At 46.5% G+C, this 15,124-nt stretch overlaps 1 protein-coding gene across 4 annotated transcripts in view; it reads left to right on the top strand.

The window, feature by feature from the left end:
* Positions 1 to 13,337, top strand: part of LOC135547294 (diacylglycerol kinase eta-like) — a 71,266-nt gene extending 57,929 nt beyond the window's left edge. For 2 of the 4 annotated variants that reach the window (XM_064976146.1, XM_064976144.1), the window contains 19 exons: positions 480 to 588; positions 670 to 891; positions 1,006 to 1,097; positions 1,788 to 1,887; positions 2,048 to 2,363; positions 3,221 to 3,352; positions 3,971 to 4,117; positions 5,918 to 6,035; positions 6,391 to 6,501; positions 6,721 to 6,817; positions 8,574 to 8,681; positions 10,083 to 10,196; positions 10,280 to 10,414; positions 10,608 to 10,768; positions 10,909 to 11,014; positions 11,116 to 11,208; positions 11,411 to 11,530; positions 11,613 to 11,718; positions 12,827 to 13,337. In XM_064976146.1, the coding sequence (XP_064832218.1) occupies positions 480 to 588; positions 670 to 891; positions 1,006 to 1,097; positions 1,788 to 1,887; positions 2,048 to 2,363; positions 3,221 to 3,352; positions 3,971 to 4,117; positions 5,918 to 6,035; positions 6,391 to 6,501; positions 6,721 to 6,817; positions 8,574 to 8,681; positions 10,083 to 10,196; positions 10,280 to 10,414; positions 10,608 to 10,768; positions 10,909 to 11,014; positions 11,116 to 11,208; positions 11,411 to 11,530; positions 11,613 to 11,718; positions 12,827 to 13,248 (2,809 nt within the window). In that variant the 3' untranslated portion in view covers positions 13,249 to 13,337. The remainder of the gene's footprint in view (positions 1 to 479; positions 589 to 669; positions 892 to 1,005; positions 1,098 to 1,787; positions 1,888 to 2,047; positions 2,364 to 3,220; positions 3,353 to 3,970; positions 4,118 to 5,917; positions 6,036 to 6,390; positions 6,502 to 6,720; positions 6,818 to 8,573; positions 8,682 to 10,082; positions 10,197 to 10,279; positions 10,415 to 10,607; positions 10,769 to 10,908; positions 11,015 to 11,115; positions 11,209 to 11,410; positions 11,531 to 11,612; positions 11,719 to 12,826) is intronic. The other 2 variants (XM_064976145.1, XM_064976147.1) reach the window with 1 other exon arrangement.
* The last annotated feature ends 1,787 nt before the right edge of the window (positions 13,338 to 15,124 follow it).

The following is a 15,124-nucleotide window of genomic DNA, read 5'->3' as shown; positions in this document are numbered from 1 at the left end:
TATGTATGTATGTATGTATGTATGTATGTATGTATGTATGTATGTATGTATGTATGTATGTATGTATGTATGTATGTATGTATGTATGTGTGTGTGTGTGTGTGTGTGTGTGTGTGTGTGTGTGTGTGTGTGTGTGTGTGTGTGTGTATGTGTGTATGTGTGTATGTATGTATGTATGTACCAGTCAAAACATAAATCATTTTAAGGGAAAAGAAAAGAGGGAAATTACCAATAAGATGTTTTATGGAACCTGGCCAAGGTCCTTCTGGAGACAGAGAGAGGGAGAGGGGAATTAGAGGGAGCCTAATATCACACAGTACACCAGATAAGACAGACTGACCCTAGTACTCCGGCACATGCAACAAAGATACTGGGGACAGAGACAGGGTGGCTGGTGCCCTGATTGGGGAAGAACAGGGACAGAAGCGACACTGTTCAATGACTCTAACATTAGTACCATTCCTCTGTGTGCTCTCCAGGCTGCGTCTCTTTCAGAAGTTTGATAACTTCCGGATCCTGGTGTGTGGAGGGGATGGGAGTGTCGGCTGGGTCCTCTCTGAGATAGACAAACTCAACCTCCACAAACAGGTAAGAATCACCCCCCCCCCCCGTCTCCCCCACACACACTTCCTCTCTCACTCTCTCCCCCGCCTCTCTTTCTGTCACCAGTGCCAGCTGGGAGTGCTGCCCTTGGGCACGGGAAACGACCTGGCGCGGGTGCTGGGCTGGGGCCCATCGTGTGACGATGACACGCAGCTTCCCCAGATTCTGGAGAAACTGGAGCGGGCCAGCACCAAGATGTTGGACCGCTGGAGCATCATGACCTACGAGATAAAGCTCCCCTCCAAACACAGCGGGCCCGTCACGCCAGACGACACTGACGACGGCCAGGTACACAACATCTGACACATTAAGATTTGGAGGTGTTTTATAATGTAACGGTATCCCCCTGGCCTTGCTTAGTTTTTTGCTAATTCTGCCTTTCTCCTCTCTCTGTGTCCCCAGTTCCAGATCTCAGCATATGAAGACTCGGTAACTGCCCATCTCACCAAGATCCTCAACTCTGATCAACACTCTGTGGTCATCTCCTCCGCTAAGTGAGTGTCTCATCTCAACACTGCTTACTGCTAAATGGCTGCTGACAATTTCATTTAATGTGAACTCACGCTCTCCTTTCACCCCCCGCTTCTCTCTCTCTGTCTCGCTCTCTCTCTCTCTCTCTACTCACGCTCTGTCTCTCTCTACTCTCTTTCTTTCATCTCTTTCGACTCTCTCTACTCTCTCTACTCTCTCTCTACTCTCTCTACTCTCTCTACTCTCTCTCACTACTCTCTCTACACTCTATACACTCTCTCTCCTCTCTCTCCTCTCTCTCTCTACACTCTCTCTTTCTCTACTCTCTCTACTCTCTTTCTACTCTATCTCTCTCTACACACTCTCTCCTTACTCTCTCTACTCTCTCTCTACTCTCTCTACTCTCTCTCTTTCTACTCTCTCTACTCTCTCTCACTACTCTCTCTACACTCTATACACTCTCTCCTCTCTCTCCTCTCTCTCTCTACACTCTCTCTTTCTCTACTCTCTCTACTCTCTTTCTACTCTATCTCTCTCTACACACTCTCTCCTTACTCTCTCTACTCTCTCTCTACTCTCTCTACTCTCTCTCTTTCTACTCTCTCTACTCTCTCTCACTACTCTCTCTACTCTCTCTCTACTCTCTCTACTCTCTCTCTCTCTACTCTCTCTACTCTCGCTCTACTCTGTCTACCCCCTCACTGTCCTTCCAGGATCCTGTGTGAGACAGTAAAGGACTTTGTTGCCAAAGTGGGGAAATCTTACGAGAAAAGTATTGAGAATACAGACGAGTGTGACACTATGTCTCTCAAAGTAAGTACCCCCCCCCCCACACACACACACACACACACACACACACACACACACACACACACACACACACACACACACACACACACACACACACACACACACACACACACACACACACACACACACACACACACTAACCTAACTCTCCTTTTCCCAACAGTGTGCCATCCTGAATGAAAAGCTAGATTCACTCCTCCAGACCCTCAACACAGAAGCCCAGTCACTCCCACCACCTCCTCCGCTTTCCACGCCACCAATCGTTGAAGAGGAGGAAGAGGAGGAAGACGAGGAGGAGGAGGTGAGCGAGGAGTCGTTGACCGAGCTGAAGGAGAAACTGGAAGCGGAGGAGAGCGAAAAGGGAGGAGAGAAAGGAAGAGGTTCGCCACACAAGCTGTTCAGAGCTAAAGAACAGCTGATGTTACGAGCCAACAGCCTGAAGAAGGCTGTACGACAGATCATTGAACAGGCCGAGAGAGGTACGTAGATATAGAACATAACAGATCATCGAACAGGCCGAGGGAGGTACGTAGATATAGAACATAACAGATCATTGAACAGGCCGAGAGAGGTACGTAGATATAGAATCTAACAGATCATTGAACAGGCCAAGAGAGGTACGTAGATATAGAACATAACAGATCATTGAACAGGCCGAGAGAGGTACGTAGATATAGAATCTAACAGATCATTGAACAGGCCGAGAGAGATACGTAGATATAGAACATAACAGATCATCGAACAGGCCGAGGGAGGTACGTAGATATAGAACATAACAGATCATTGAACAGGCCGAGAGATGTACGTAGATATAGAACATAACAGATCATTGAACAGGCCGAGAGAGGTACGTAGATATCGAACCTAACAGATCATTGAACAGGCCGAGAGATGTACGTAGATATAGAACATAACAGATCATTGAACAGGCCGAGAGATGTACGTAGATATAGAACATAACAGATCATTGAACAGGCCGAGAGAGGTACGTAGATATCGAACCTAACAGATCATTGAACAGGCCGAGAGATGTACGTAGATATAGAACATAACAGATCATCGAACAGGCCGAGAGAGGTACGTAGATATAGAGTATGACAAAACGGATCAGACATACAATATAATAGAGCCTAGTCTTTCATGCATGTTTCATGTCTTTCATGCATGTTTCAGAGAGAATACAATGGAATCCAGATTGTAAACCCATAAAAAGTATCGGCAATCACTGTGTCGTGCAATACAAATTTGTAGTGTCCAATCTCTCCCCGTCACTCCCTCTCTCATCGTCCTCTCCCCCTCCTCTCTTACCCTCTGGCACTGCCCCCTCTCCCTCTAGTGGTGGATGAGCAGAATGCCCACACAGAGGAGCTGGAGCTGCCGTCCCCTTTGGAGTTCAGGAAGGAAGGAGAGGAGGACAACAGGGACAGTGAGAAGGACGAGGACACCAAGGAACTGGAAGCCGTGCCATGTGAGTCTCTCTCTCTCTCTCTCCCCCATCCACCCAGTCCTCTTTAGATCTAGAGGAGTGGATAGGGAGTAGGGGCTAAGGGTCCATTTGAATACAGATAGAGTAAGTTGTATCATACAAGAAATCACGCAGGATCTAAACACCACCAGCTTAGTGGCCACAGAGAACACAGTCTGACAAGCCCACACACATGATGTTTCCTGCTCTAAATATAGGATGTTGTTTTTGTAATAAGCATAGATGGGAAACCATTCTCTGTATTCCTCACTATTGGATAATAGTGGTATTTACATAGCACAGAGTGTGTGTCCTTTAGTGTGTGTGTGTCCTGTAGGAAGTGTCATTGTCTGTGGGACAGAGGCACTTCCTTTTTATTTTTGTATTTTTTTTTACAAGTAATCTGCTTATTGCTTCAGATCAATGGGGATGTCACTATATTATCCTGCGTCATCCCTTTGTTCTATCTACTCTCTCTAGATCTTTAGTACATACAGTAGTAGCAGACAGTGAATGTCTCAGTATTCACATTTCTGGTATGTCTCGGTCATTCTCCCTGGTCTCTTTCTCCTTCCGTCTCTCTCTGGTCTCTTTCTGGTGTCTCTCTCTCTCTCTTTCTAGTGGCTAAGAGTCCATGTTCTCCTCCTGAGAGGCATGTAAGTCGCAGCAGCCAATCCTGTGGCTCGTTCTCCATCACGCCCTTCACCACCAGCAAGGAGAACCTGCCTGTACTCAACACACGCATCATCTGCCCTGGTACATCCTACGGTATATGCACTCATGTGCGCCGTGCACATACATGCGTGTACACACTTCCCATTAGAGGTCTTCACGGGTCCACCCAAACACAATTACGTGGCATTTGACTAGGGACCCAAGCGGGTCCAGATTCTGACAGAATTCCAAATTCTCACGTGTCCTGGTCGGATCTGATATGATCGTCATGGGTCTTGGGTATGTGTAATTATAACTGATTTGCCCCTTAAGGACCTAAATGTGACTGCTGCAGTATGAAGAGAGAAAAAATTGTAGGCTATCATTTATGCTTCTGCTCTTGAGGGGCGTGTAACTTGTTGTTGTCGGCCAATCACAAGTCATTGTCAAAGTGGCTCCACAGTCAAAAAGCCTCAGTGTGTGGGAAGCAATGTAGGAGATATCTAATCGATTTAAAAGTTACATTAGAAGGATGGACTAAAACGGCAAGAGCCAACAGCTACTTAGTTTGAAGAGAGTTATTCACTTATTTGTAATTGTAGAACGGCAAGGATTAGACCATCAGACCAGAGAATCTTATTTCTTATGGTCTGATAGTCATTTAGGTGTCTTTTGGCAAACTCCCAGCTGGCTGTCATGTGCATTTTACTGAGGAGTGGCTTCTGTCTGGCCACTCTACCGTAAAGGTCTGATTGGTGGAGTGCTGCAGAGATGGTTGTCCTTCTGGAAGATTCTCCCATCTCCACAGAGGAACTCCGGAGCTCTGTCAGAGTAAACATTGGGTTCTTGCTCTCCTCCCTGACCTCCCTTCTCCCCCGATTACTCAGTTTGGCCGGATGCCCAGCTCTAGGCAGAATCTTGGTGGTTCCAAACTTCTTCCATTTAAGAATGATGGAGGCCACTCTGTTCTTGGGGACCTTCACTGCTGCAGAAATGTTTTGGTACCCTTCCCCAGATCTGTGTCTCGACACAAGCCTGTCTCGGAGCTCTACGGATAATTCCATGGCTTGGTTTTTGCTCTGACATGCACTGTCAACTGTTTAAGCTTATATAGACAGGTGTGTGCCTTTCCAAATCATGTCCAATCAATTGAATTTACCACAGAGGGACTCCAATCAAGTTGTCGAAAGAGCTCATGGATGATAAATGGAAACAGGATGAACCTGAGCTCAATTACGAGTGTCATAGCAAACGGTCTGAATACTTACGTAAATAAGGTATTTCTGTTTTTAATATATTTGAAAACATTTCTAAAAATCTGTTTTTGCTTCTTCATTATGGGGTATTGTGTGTAGATTGATGGGGGGGGGGAAACATTTCATCCATTTTAAGGCTGTAACGTTCGGGCCGGGTCTGGTTCTCCTTGGGTCTGTTCGAAACGGGTCTCTATATTTAAAACATTTATTTATTTGGGTACACTCTAAGAAAGAAAGGTGCTATCTAGAACCTTAAAGGGTTCTTTCAAATCAAATCAAATGTATTTATATAGCCCTTCATACATCAGCTGATATCTCAAAGTGCTGTACAGAAACCCAGCCTAAAACCCCAAACAGCAAGCAATGCAGGTGTAGAAGCACGGTGGCTAGGAAAAACTCCCCAGAAAGGCCAAAACCCAGACAGGTTATTTTTGGGAGAACCCTTTGAAGAAACCTTTTTGTATTCTGTGGGGAACTCAACTTTTTGGACCTGTGAAGACCTCTACTTCACATACACACTTCATCTGCCATGGTTTGCGCTCATGTGTATACACACATATCTATTGTCTGAAATGATATACACACATCTGCCTTGGTACAAGTGCACATCCCACACACACACATCACTGTTTAAGAACAGCCCTGTTTCTCTGTACAGGTTTGCGTGCTGGTCTGGCAGCCTCTATAGCCGGTAGCTCCATCATCAGTAAGATGCTGCTGGCCAACATCGACCCATTTGGTGCTACGCCCTTCCTGGACTCAGACCTGGACTCACTGTAAGATACTCTACCCTTTAACCCTTCATAAACCCTGACCTCCTGGACTCTGACCTGGACTCACTGTAAGATCCTCTGACCTTTACCCTTTAACCCTTCATAAACCCTGACCTCCTGGACTCTGACCCTGACTCACTGTAAGATCCTCTGACCTCTACCCTTTAACCCTCCATAAACCCTGACCTCCTGGACTCGCTGTAAGACCCTCAGACCTCTGACGTCTAACCTTTAGGCTACCATATTCAGAATGTTCCCGACTTGACCTTTTTGGCGACCAGATCAAAACATTAATGTTTTCAGTTTTCAGTTGAATTGTAGTTTTCTGAACTGCCCTGTATCTATATCTCCCACACAGAGAGGGCTTTAGTGAGAAGTGTGTCATGAACAATTACTTTGGCGTTGGGCTGGATGCTAAGATCACCTTGGAGTTCAACAACAAGAGGGAGGAACACCCAGAGAAGTGCCGGTGAGCTCTAGGTTTATTTCTCCTCTCTCTCTTTCTCCCTCTCTACTGTCCTCTCATCTCTCTCTCTTGCCTCTATTCTCTCCCCCTTTTTCCACATTTTGTGTACACTCCTTTCTCTTCCTCACTCTGACTATCCTCCCGCCGTCTCTCTCTCTCTCTCTCTCTCTCTCTCTCTCTCTCTCTCTCTCTCTCTCTCTCTCACTCTTTCTCTCTCTCTAGGAGTCGTACTAAGAACAGGGTGTGGTATGGTGTTCTGGGCACCAAGGAGCTCCTCCAGAGAACCTACAAGAACCTAGAACAGAAGGTTCAACTGGAGGTGAGAGAATTAGAATTACCATAGAATTAGAATTACTAGAAGGGTCTTTCCCATTCAAATCAATGGCCACATAGGGTGTACCACAGGGAATGATAACCAGTCCATTGCATTTGAAAAATATTCACACCCCTTCACTTTTTCTGTTTTGTTACGGTACAGCCTTATTCTAAAATGGATACAAAATCATCAATCTGCACACAATACACCATTACAACAATGAGAAAGCAGGTTTTTCAAATTTTGAGCAAATGTATTAAAAATAAAATACAGAAATATCTTATTTACACAAGTATTCAGACCCTTTGCTATGAGACTAGAAATTGAGCTCAGGAGCATCTTGTTTCCATTTATCATCCTTGAGATGTTTCTACAACTTGATTAGAGTCCACCTGTGGTATATTAAATTGATTGGACATGATTTGGAAAGGCCCACACCTGTCTATATAAGGTCCCACAGTTGACAGTGCATGTAAGAGCAAAAACCAAGTTATGAGGTCAAAGGAATTGTCCATAGAGCTCCGAGACAGGATTCTGTCGAGGCACAGATCTGGGGCAGTGTACCAAAAAATGTCTGCAGCAGTGAAGGTCCCCAAGAACACAGTGGAATCCATCATTCTTAAATGGAAGAAGTTTGGAACCACCAAGACTCTCCCTAGAGCTTGCCGCCAGGCCAAACTGAGCAATCGAGGCAGAAGGGCCTTGGTCAGGGAGGTGCACAAGAACCCAATGGTCATGCTGACAGTGCTCCTGAGTTCCTCTGTGGAAATGGGAGAAACTTCTAGAAGTAGAACATTCTCTGCAGCACTCTACCAATCAGGCCTTCATGGTAGAGTGGCCAGATGGAAGCCCCTCTACAGTAAAAGGCACATGACAGCCTGCTTGGTGTTTGCCTAAAGACACCTAAAGGACTCAGACCATGAGAAAAGATGGTCTGATGAAACCAGAATTAAACTCTTTGGCCTGAATGCCAAGCGTCACGTCTGGAGGAAACCTGACACCATCCCTACGGTGAAGCATGGTGGTGGCAGCATCATGCTGTGGGGATGTTTTTCAGCGGTAGGGACTGGGAGACCAGTCAGGATTGAGGGAAAGATGAACAGAGAAAAGTACAGCGATCCTTGATAAAGACCTGCTCCAGAACGCTCAGGATCTCAGACTGGAGCGACCTTCCAACAGGACAATGACCCGAAGCACACAGCCAAGACTACGCAGGAGTGGCTTCAGGACAAGTCTCTGAATGTTCTTTAGTGACCCAGCCAGAGCCCGGACTTGAACCCGATCTAACATCTCTGGAGAGATCTGAATATAGCTGTGCAGCGACGCTCCCCATCCAACCTGACAGACCGTGAGAGGATCCGCATAGAAGAATGTGAGAAATTCCCCAAATACAGGTGTGCCAAGCTTGTAGCGTCATACCCAAGACTCGAGCCTGTAATCTCTGCCATAGGTGTTTCAACAAAGTACTGAGTAAATGGTCTGAATACTTATGTAAGTGTGATATTTCAGTTTTTTTATTTGTATAAATTTGCACAACAAAACCAACTGTTTTTTTGCTTCGTCATTATGGGTTATTGTGTGTAGATTGATGAGGGAAAAACAAACAATTAAATCAATTTTAGAATAAGGCTTTAACTTAACAAAACGTGGATAACGTCAAAGGGTCTGAATAGTTTCTGAATGCACCGTACATACCCCTGGCCAGTCTGCAGCTTCTCCGTGTTGAAATAGAACCGAACGAACACTTTGTGTGTTCCAGTGTGACGGTCAGTACATCCCCCTGCCCAGCCTTCAGGGCATCGCGGTGCTGAACATCCCCAGCTACGCTGGAGGAACCAACTTCTGGGGAGGCACCAAGGAGGATGACGTGAGTACTGTTCTCTGTGTGTGTGTGTGTGTGTGTGTGTGTGTGTGTGTGTGTGTGTGTGTGTACTACTCGGCTTGTCTCGTCTTGTACTACTCGGCTTCCTGAGGATGATGTACTGGAGGCTAAATGAGAATCAGGCTTCTGGTATTTGCACGGGATGACCTGTTTACACCACTAAGTGGCACCTCAATTCTTACGACCATACTGATAATACTGCCTTTGTCATTCTATGTGTACAACACCTTTCCAGATCCCAAGGACTCTTGTTGTCTTGGTTGTCACTTAGTGGCTGCTGACTGTTGTTGGAGAAGAGAATGATAACACTTCTGGGTTATTGTTGTTCAGTAACGTGTGTTTTATTACTGGAGCTGTGATGTTTTTAGATGTGTTTAAACCCTCTCCTCTCGCTCCCAGTGTCGGGGCCTGAGTATGACCCCTGGTGAGTGAGTTGGCCGCCTATCGACTTGTTTGTTTAAGACTCAGATAGTACAAGGGCTGCTGACGGATTGGAGTGTCGGTTTGCTACACACGCGCAGACGCACACACACACACACACACACACATACCTCCCCGGTGTGGCCCCTAGTCCAGTGAGGTTACCTCTGTCTGTGACGTGGTGTTGTTATGTAATGGCTGTGCTGGGGCAGAGGAAGCAGCTGGGAGAGAACATTCAGTGGATCTGATCCAACACACACGTCATCCTGAAAGTTTACTCTCTTGTCTGTAAACACACACATACACACTTACAGTAAATTCACACGCACACACATACTCATTTCTTAGACTGTGTTCAAACTATAAACCATCTACAGACCTGACTGTTTTGGCCACAATGAAAACATACCAATGTGTTATTGTGAGTAGGGCTCCACCTAGTGGAATTAGTCTGAACTACAATACAATAGCTCTCTCTCTCTCTCTCTCTCTCTCTCTTTGAGCCTTTGACGTGCAGCCGGCTGAATAGTACAGATCTGCATTAAAGTGGCATTTCCGAGTGTATCGGAGCAGAGAAATTGTGCAGAAGGAAAGATGTCTAATTCATCACTACCTTGACCTTATCATGGACAATGTGGACAGAGAAATCAATATCAAGTCAGAGAGACCTTTAACTCCAGAGTGTTTCAATCTAAATTCTAACCCCTCGTTTTCACTAGATGATTTGGAGGTGAAGGAATTGTCAGGGAAAAAAATCATTTTTCAATGGAGGGTGATGGTGATGATGACGATGGTGGTGATGGTGATTGTGATAAGGATGATGAGGCTGATGTACCACAAGAAACCCCCCCCCCCCCCACACAGTGAGCATCATCAAAATGCTTTAAAGCAATGTACTGTAAATATGTTCGTTGTGTTTTAACCCCTGCCTCTATTATTGTGTGCGTGTGTTGTGTGTGTGTTTAGATCTTCTGTGCCCCGTCGTTCGATGATAAAATCCTGGAGGTGGTAGCAGTGTTCGGCAGTATGCAGATGGCTGTGTCCAGAGTCATCAAACTACAACACCACCGCATAGCACAGGTAACACACCCGTGCGAACGCGCACACACTACTTGTATCATACTGTGGTTTTTCGCCATTATGACTCTTTCCTCCCCCGTCAGTGTCGCTCAGTGAAGATCACGATCCTGGGAGATGAGGGTGTTCCTATCCAAGTGGATGGAGAGGCCTGGGTACAACCTCCTGGTGTCATCAAGATCCAACACAAAAACCGAGCCCAGATGTTGACCAGAGACAGGGTGAGCAAAGTAGGGATGGAGTCCCAGAGTGTGAGAACAAGAGGACATGCAGTCAATGGGCGATAATATAGAGAGGGAGGGAGGGAGAGAAAGAGATGTTAAGAGGAAGAAAGAGAAGGCTATGCCCAAGATGCTCTGTCTGTGGATGTGAACTCCTGTTCTCCCTGTGTGTCCCCTTCCTGTCCGTGTGCAGGCGTTTGAGAACACTCTGAAGTCGTGGGAGGACAAGCTGAAGTATGACAAACTGCCCCTGCGGCCTCACCTCTACTCCCAGCAGTCTGTGGACCTGGCCACTGAGGAGGAGGTAGCCCTCGTACAGCTGGTTGCCCGTGCTGCGGACGAGCTCATCACCAGGTACACACACACACATGCGACCACCTCATTTCGCTCCATTCTACACTATCTGTCCTTTATATTGAATACTGTACCTGTAAAAACCCTCTGTCAATCAGCAGTCAGAACTCTGCCCTCTGACTCCCCTCTCCAAATCACAGGATCTGTGAGGCAGCCAAGACCAATGGGCTACTAGAGCAGGAGCTTGCTCACGCCGTCAACGCCTCGTCACATGCCATCAACAAGACGCACCCCAAGTTCCCAGAGGTTAGGGACGTCATCAACAGGTTGTCTGTGTGATGGGAGGAGTGTGTGTGTGGGATTTTAGTTGTCTAATATCAGGTTTGTTTGTATTGCCTTGTCGCCAGAGTATGGCCAGGAACACAGCTATAGAAGTAGCCAGCAATGTGAAGGCTTTACACAACGAGACTGAATCCCTTCTGGTGGGACGGGTATCACTGGTGAGTTACAATCTAAGAAGATGTGCAGGGTCTAGGATCAGTTTAGCCTTCCTAAATCCTAACCTGAACTATTTAGGAGGGAATACGCCAAACTGACCTTTGATCAGTACCAAAGGACAACTTCGTCTTACACAGTCTCTCTACAGAAATGTATCCTTCCTGCCCAACTCGTGTGTGTGTGTGTGTGTGTGTCCATCCGCAGCAACTGGAACCATCAGATGAAGAGTCTTTATCCAGTGCTCTGCAGAGTGTGGAGATGGAGCTAGGCAAACTCGTGGATATCCCCTGGTTATACCATATACTGCAGCCCAATGAAGATGAGGTGAGAACACACACACACACACCACACACACGCACACGCACACGCACACACACTTCTAATCCTACACCTGTGTCCCTCTCAGGACCCCTCATTAGAGTATGGCAAGAGGAACAGTCGTAGCAGCATGTTCAGAATTGTGCCAAAGTTCAAGAAAGAGAAAGCTACCAAGAAGACCAGCCCTCAGTCAGGTACGTGTTGTTATTCTGCGTCTCTCTCCACAGGCTTTGTACACGCACACACACACAAACACACACACAACACGAGTGTGTATATAATGTGTAAATATCACAATACGTAAGTAACTACATAGGTTTAGAACTAAGGCCTTTACCGTCTCTATGGCCTACATATAGTGGTTGAAATGCATTACAACCACCCAGTGTGGTGTCAGGGATTGTCTCTGTGATCTCTGTCTCCCCGGGTCCTCAGTCTGACCCAGCCATCCAAGAGCACCCCTCTTTTCTCTGTTCATGGTCTCATCCACCTGTCTATGCATGTACAGCAGGCACAAACCAAGGCCAACGACAGGGTGAGGGTGGTGGACGCAGGGCCAAAAACCCTGGGGTTGCCCAGAGAAAGACATTTTCTGTATTAGAACACCTTTTTGCCTTCATGACGACTGATACAACTGAACATTGACTGCATTTGTTTATGAATATTACTGGCAATTGAACATGAAAACAAGCCATTTCTACTGTAGGGTTTCTCGTCTCATAAACTCTCGTCTCATTGTTTTGGGGTGAAATGAGATATGATGCCAGACAGACAGTAGAATCGATACAAATAGAATGCCAGGGGATGGCTGGTCCTCTGCTTTAGGACCATGTCTGATATGTTGGGAGTGTGTTAGTCCTGCCTACAGTGAGGCAGGGCAAGGTGTTGATTGGGTGGGGCATTCCTGTAGGTTGCACAGGCTTCCACCTCCCTCTCCCTCCTACTTCCTGTACGTCTGTGTTCTGATTGGTGGATAACCTGCATGCCCTCAGCCTCTCTGGAAGGCCATTGGCCACAGCCCTGTTTTTCCGACCAACCAACCTCTGACATCTCTGTTAACCCCTCCTCTTTCCCGCCATCCTCTGCCGCATTTCCTCTCCCTCCCTTCCTTTCCTTCTCTACCTCTCCTCCTCTCCCTGTTTTCCTATCCCTCTATTGGGATTTTATTTCTCTGAGTGTGTGTATGTCTGTGTATACAAGCGTGCGTGTGGATGTGGGTGTGCTTCCCAATTTGTGTGTGTGTGCACGCGAGCGAGGGTCTCACACTGAGCGAGCCCCTTCTTGCTCTACATGTGTGTGTAGTGGAGAGATGGGGCACAGAGGAAGTGGGCGTCTGGCTGGAGCAACTCAGTCTGGGAGAGTACAGAGACACCTTCACACGGCACGACATCCGAGGCTCGGAACTGCTGCACCTGGAGAGGAGGGACCTGAAGGTACACACACACACACACACACTCAAACATAATACACACACACACGCTAATGCATACACACACACACACACACACACACACACACACACACACACACACACACACACACACACACACACACACACACACACACACACACACCCGTTACCTCATCTATCCCCAGATCAACTCTCTTTCTCTCTTCCTCTCCGTTTCTTTCCATCTCTTTCTCTCTGGTTCTGTTGGCCGTTAGTTGTCTCCCTGTTTGCTACTCTGTGCTGCACTGCTCTGCTTGGCTTCCTCTGTGTGTGAGAGTGTTGCTTACCTACCGCAGGAGACTGGCTGCAACTCACTAACCCCCCAGTCTCCAATGGTACTGTGTGCGAACTGGGAATGGGACAGGGCTGGGGGGTGGGAGGGGGAGGGAGGGAGGGAGGGCTGGGGGGTGTGGGAGGGGAGGGAGGGAGGGCTGGGGGAATGTGGGAGGGGAGGGAGGGAGGGCTGGGGGGGGGGGTGTGGGAGGGGAGGGAGGGAGGGCTGGGGGGTGTGGGAGGGGGAGGGAGGGAGGGCTGGGGGGTGTGGGAGGGGGAGGGAGGAGGGTTGGGGGGTGTGGGAGGGGAGGGAGGGAGGGCTGGGGGAATGGGGGAGGGGAGGGAGGGAGGGCTGGGGGGTGTGGGAGGGGTCAGGAAGGGTAAAGGAGGGTTGGGGTGCCACCATAGACGAGACTAAAAGCTGTTTTAAGTATGAGCGACATAGTATTCACGGACAGAGGCACAACGACTCCCAGGGAAGCCGACCCAGGGGTGTGTGAGTGAACATGCTTTTTTTGGAGTGATGCTTAACATGGGTGACAGATACTTGGAGTTATAGGAGAAAGATGTCCAATGTTGACTCCACTCTGAGAAAATACCTCAGCGAGAACAATTTAGACACCTTGTTTATGACCAGAACATCCAATGGAGATGATGGAGTGTCATTTAAACAATGTTTTTTGAATAGAGGGGGGGATTGAATGAGGGCAAAGCGAGTAGGATGACTTTCTGACATTAGTAATAGACACACACGTGCACACATCCATATGAGCAACAGGCCTACCATACCTTGGACTGTGCCAGTGTTTCTTTCTCTCTGTGTATGTGTGTGTGTGTGTGTGTGTGTCCATTCCAAATCTGTCCCATCCATGTTGCTATGGAAACACCATCATTACCCAATGAAAAAAAACAGAATTTGATTTTTTTTCCTAAACACTATTACATAATTATAATTGATCATATTTAGAAACATGGTAACATTTTACTTAAAGGTCCCATGCAGCTGTTTTTATATCAATGTGAAATCATTTCTGGGTAACAATTAAGTACCTTACTGTAATTGTTTTTAATAAAACAAAATAGCTTCTTAGTAATGGGACATTTCTCAAAACAAGAATTTTGCTAGGACTGTCTGGGAGTGGTGAGGGGATAACTGAAAACTAGCTGTTATTGGCAGAGAAGTTTGGAACTATTTTTGTATTGGTCTATAAACTCTTTTAACGTATGGTGATGTCACCATGGAAGGCCAAAACTCCATCCCACCAAAACAGGCTGAAAGTTCAGGCGGCCTTTTCAAACGGCTCTTACACTAAAAGGGCATTATCATAATTCTCACAATTTCACAGTAATATTCCAACCTCTTAGTGTGGAAATATATATAAAACACAGTTAAATCACATTTTTGACTGCACTGAGCCTTTAACACTTACAGGTTAAATGCATTATGATGCAGTTATAATGCATTGTAAGACTTGTCATACGCATGCATGTAAAAGGCTCTTCCCACTGGGCAAAAACTGGTTGAATCAACGTTGTTTCCACGTCATCTCAACAAACCCAAAAATATGTGATGACGTTGAATCAATGTGGAAAACTGATTGGATTTACGAAAAGTCATCAACATACTGGAATTTCGTTGTTTTTTTTCTCCACCCAATTTATTACGAAAATGTTACTTAAAATGTACTTAAACATGATGTCTTTTTTTCCACCTTGTTTGACTACCCAACCAATTGTAAATCAAAACTAGACGTTGAAATGACGTCTGTGCCCAGTGGGTTATAATGCTTTGCAGCATGTAAGTATTAAACATATTATAATTAAGCAATACAGCCTGAAGGGGTGTGATGTATATGGCCAATATACCACGGCTAAGG

The sequence above is a fragment of the Oncorhynchus masou genome, chromosome 10 (genome assembly GCF_036934945.1).
Source record: "Oncorhynchus masou masou isolate Uvic2021 chromosome 10, UVic_Omas_1.1, whole genome shotgun sequence".
In the NCBI taxonomy this organism is placed as follows: Eukaryota; Metazoa; Chordata; class Actinopteri; order Salmoniformes; family Salmonidae; genus Oncorhynchus; species Oncorhynchus masou.
Note: the sequence above shows the minus strand (reverse complement) of the source record. Positions and strands in the feature narration are given on the sequence as shown.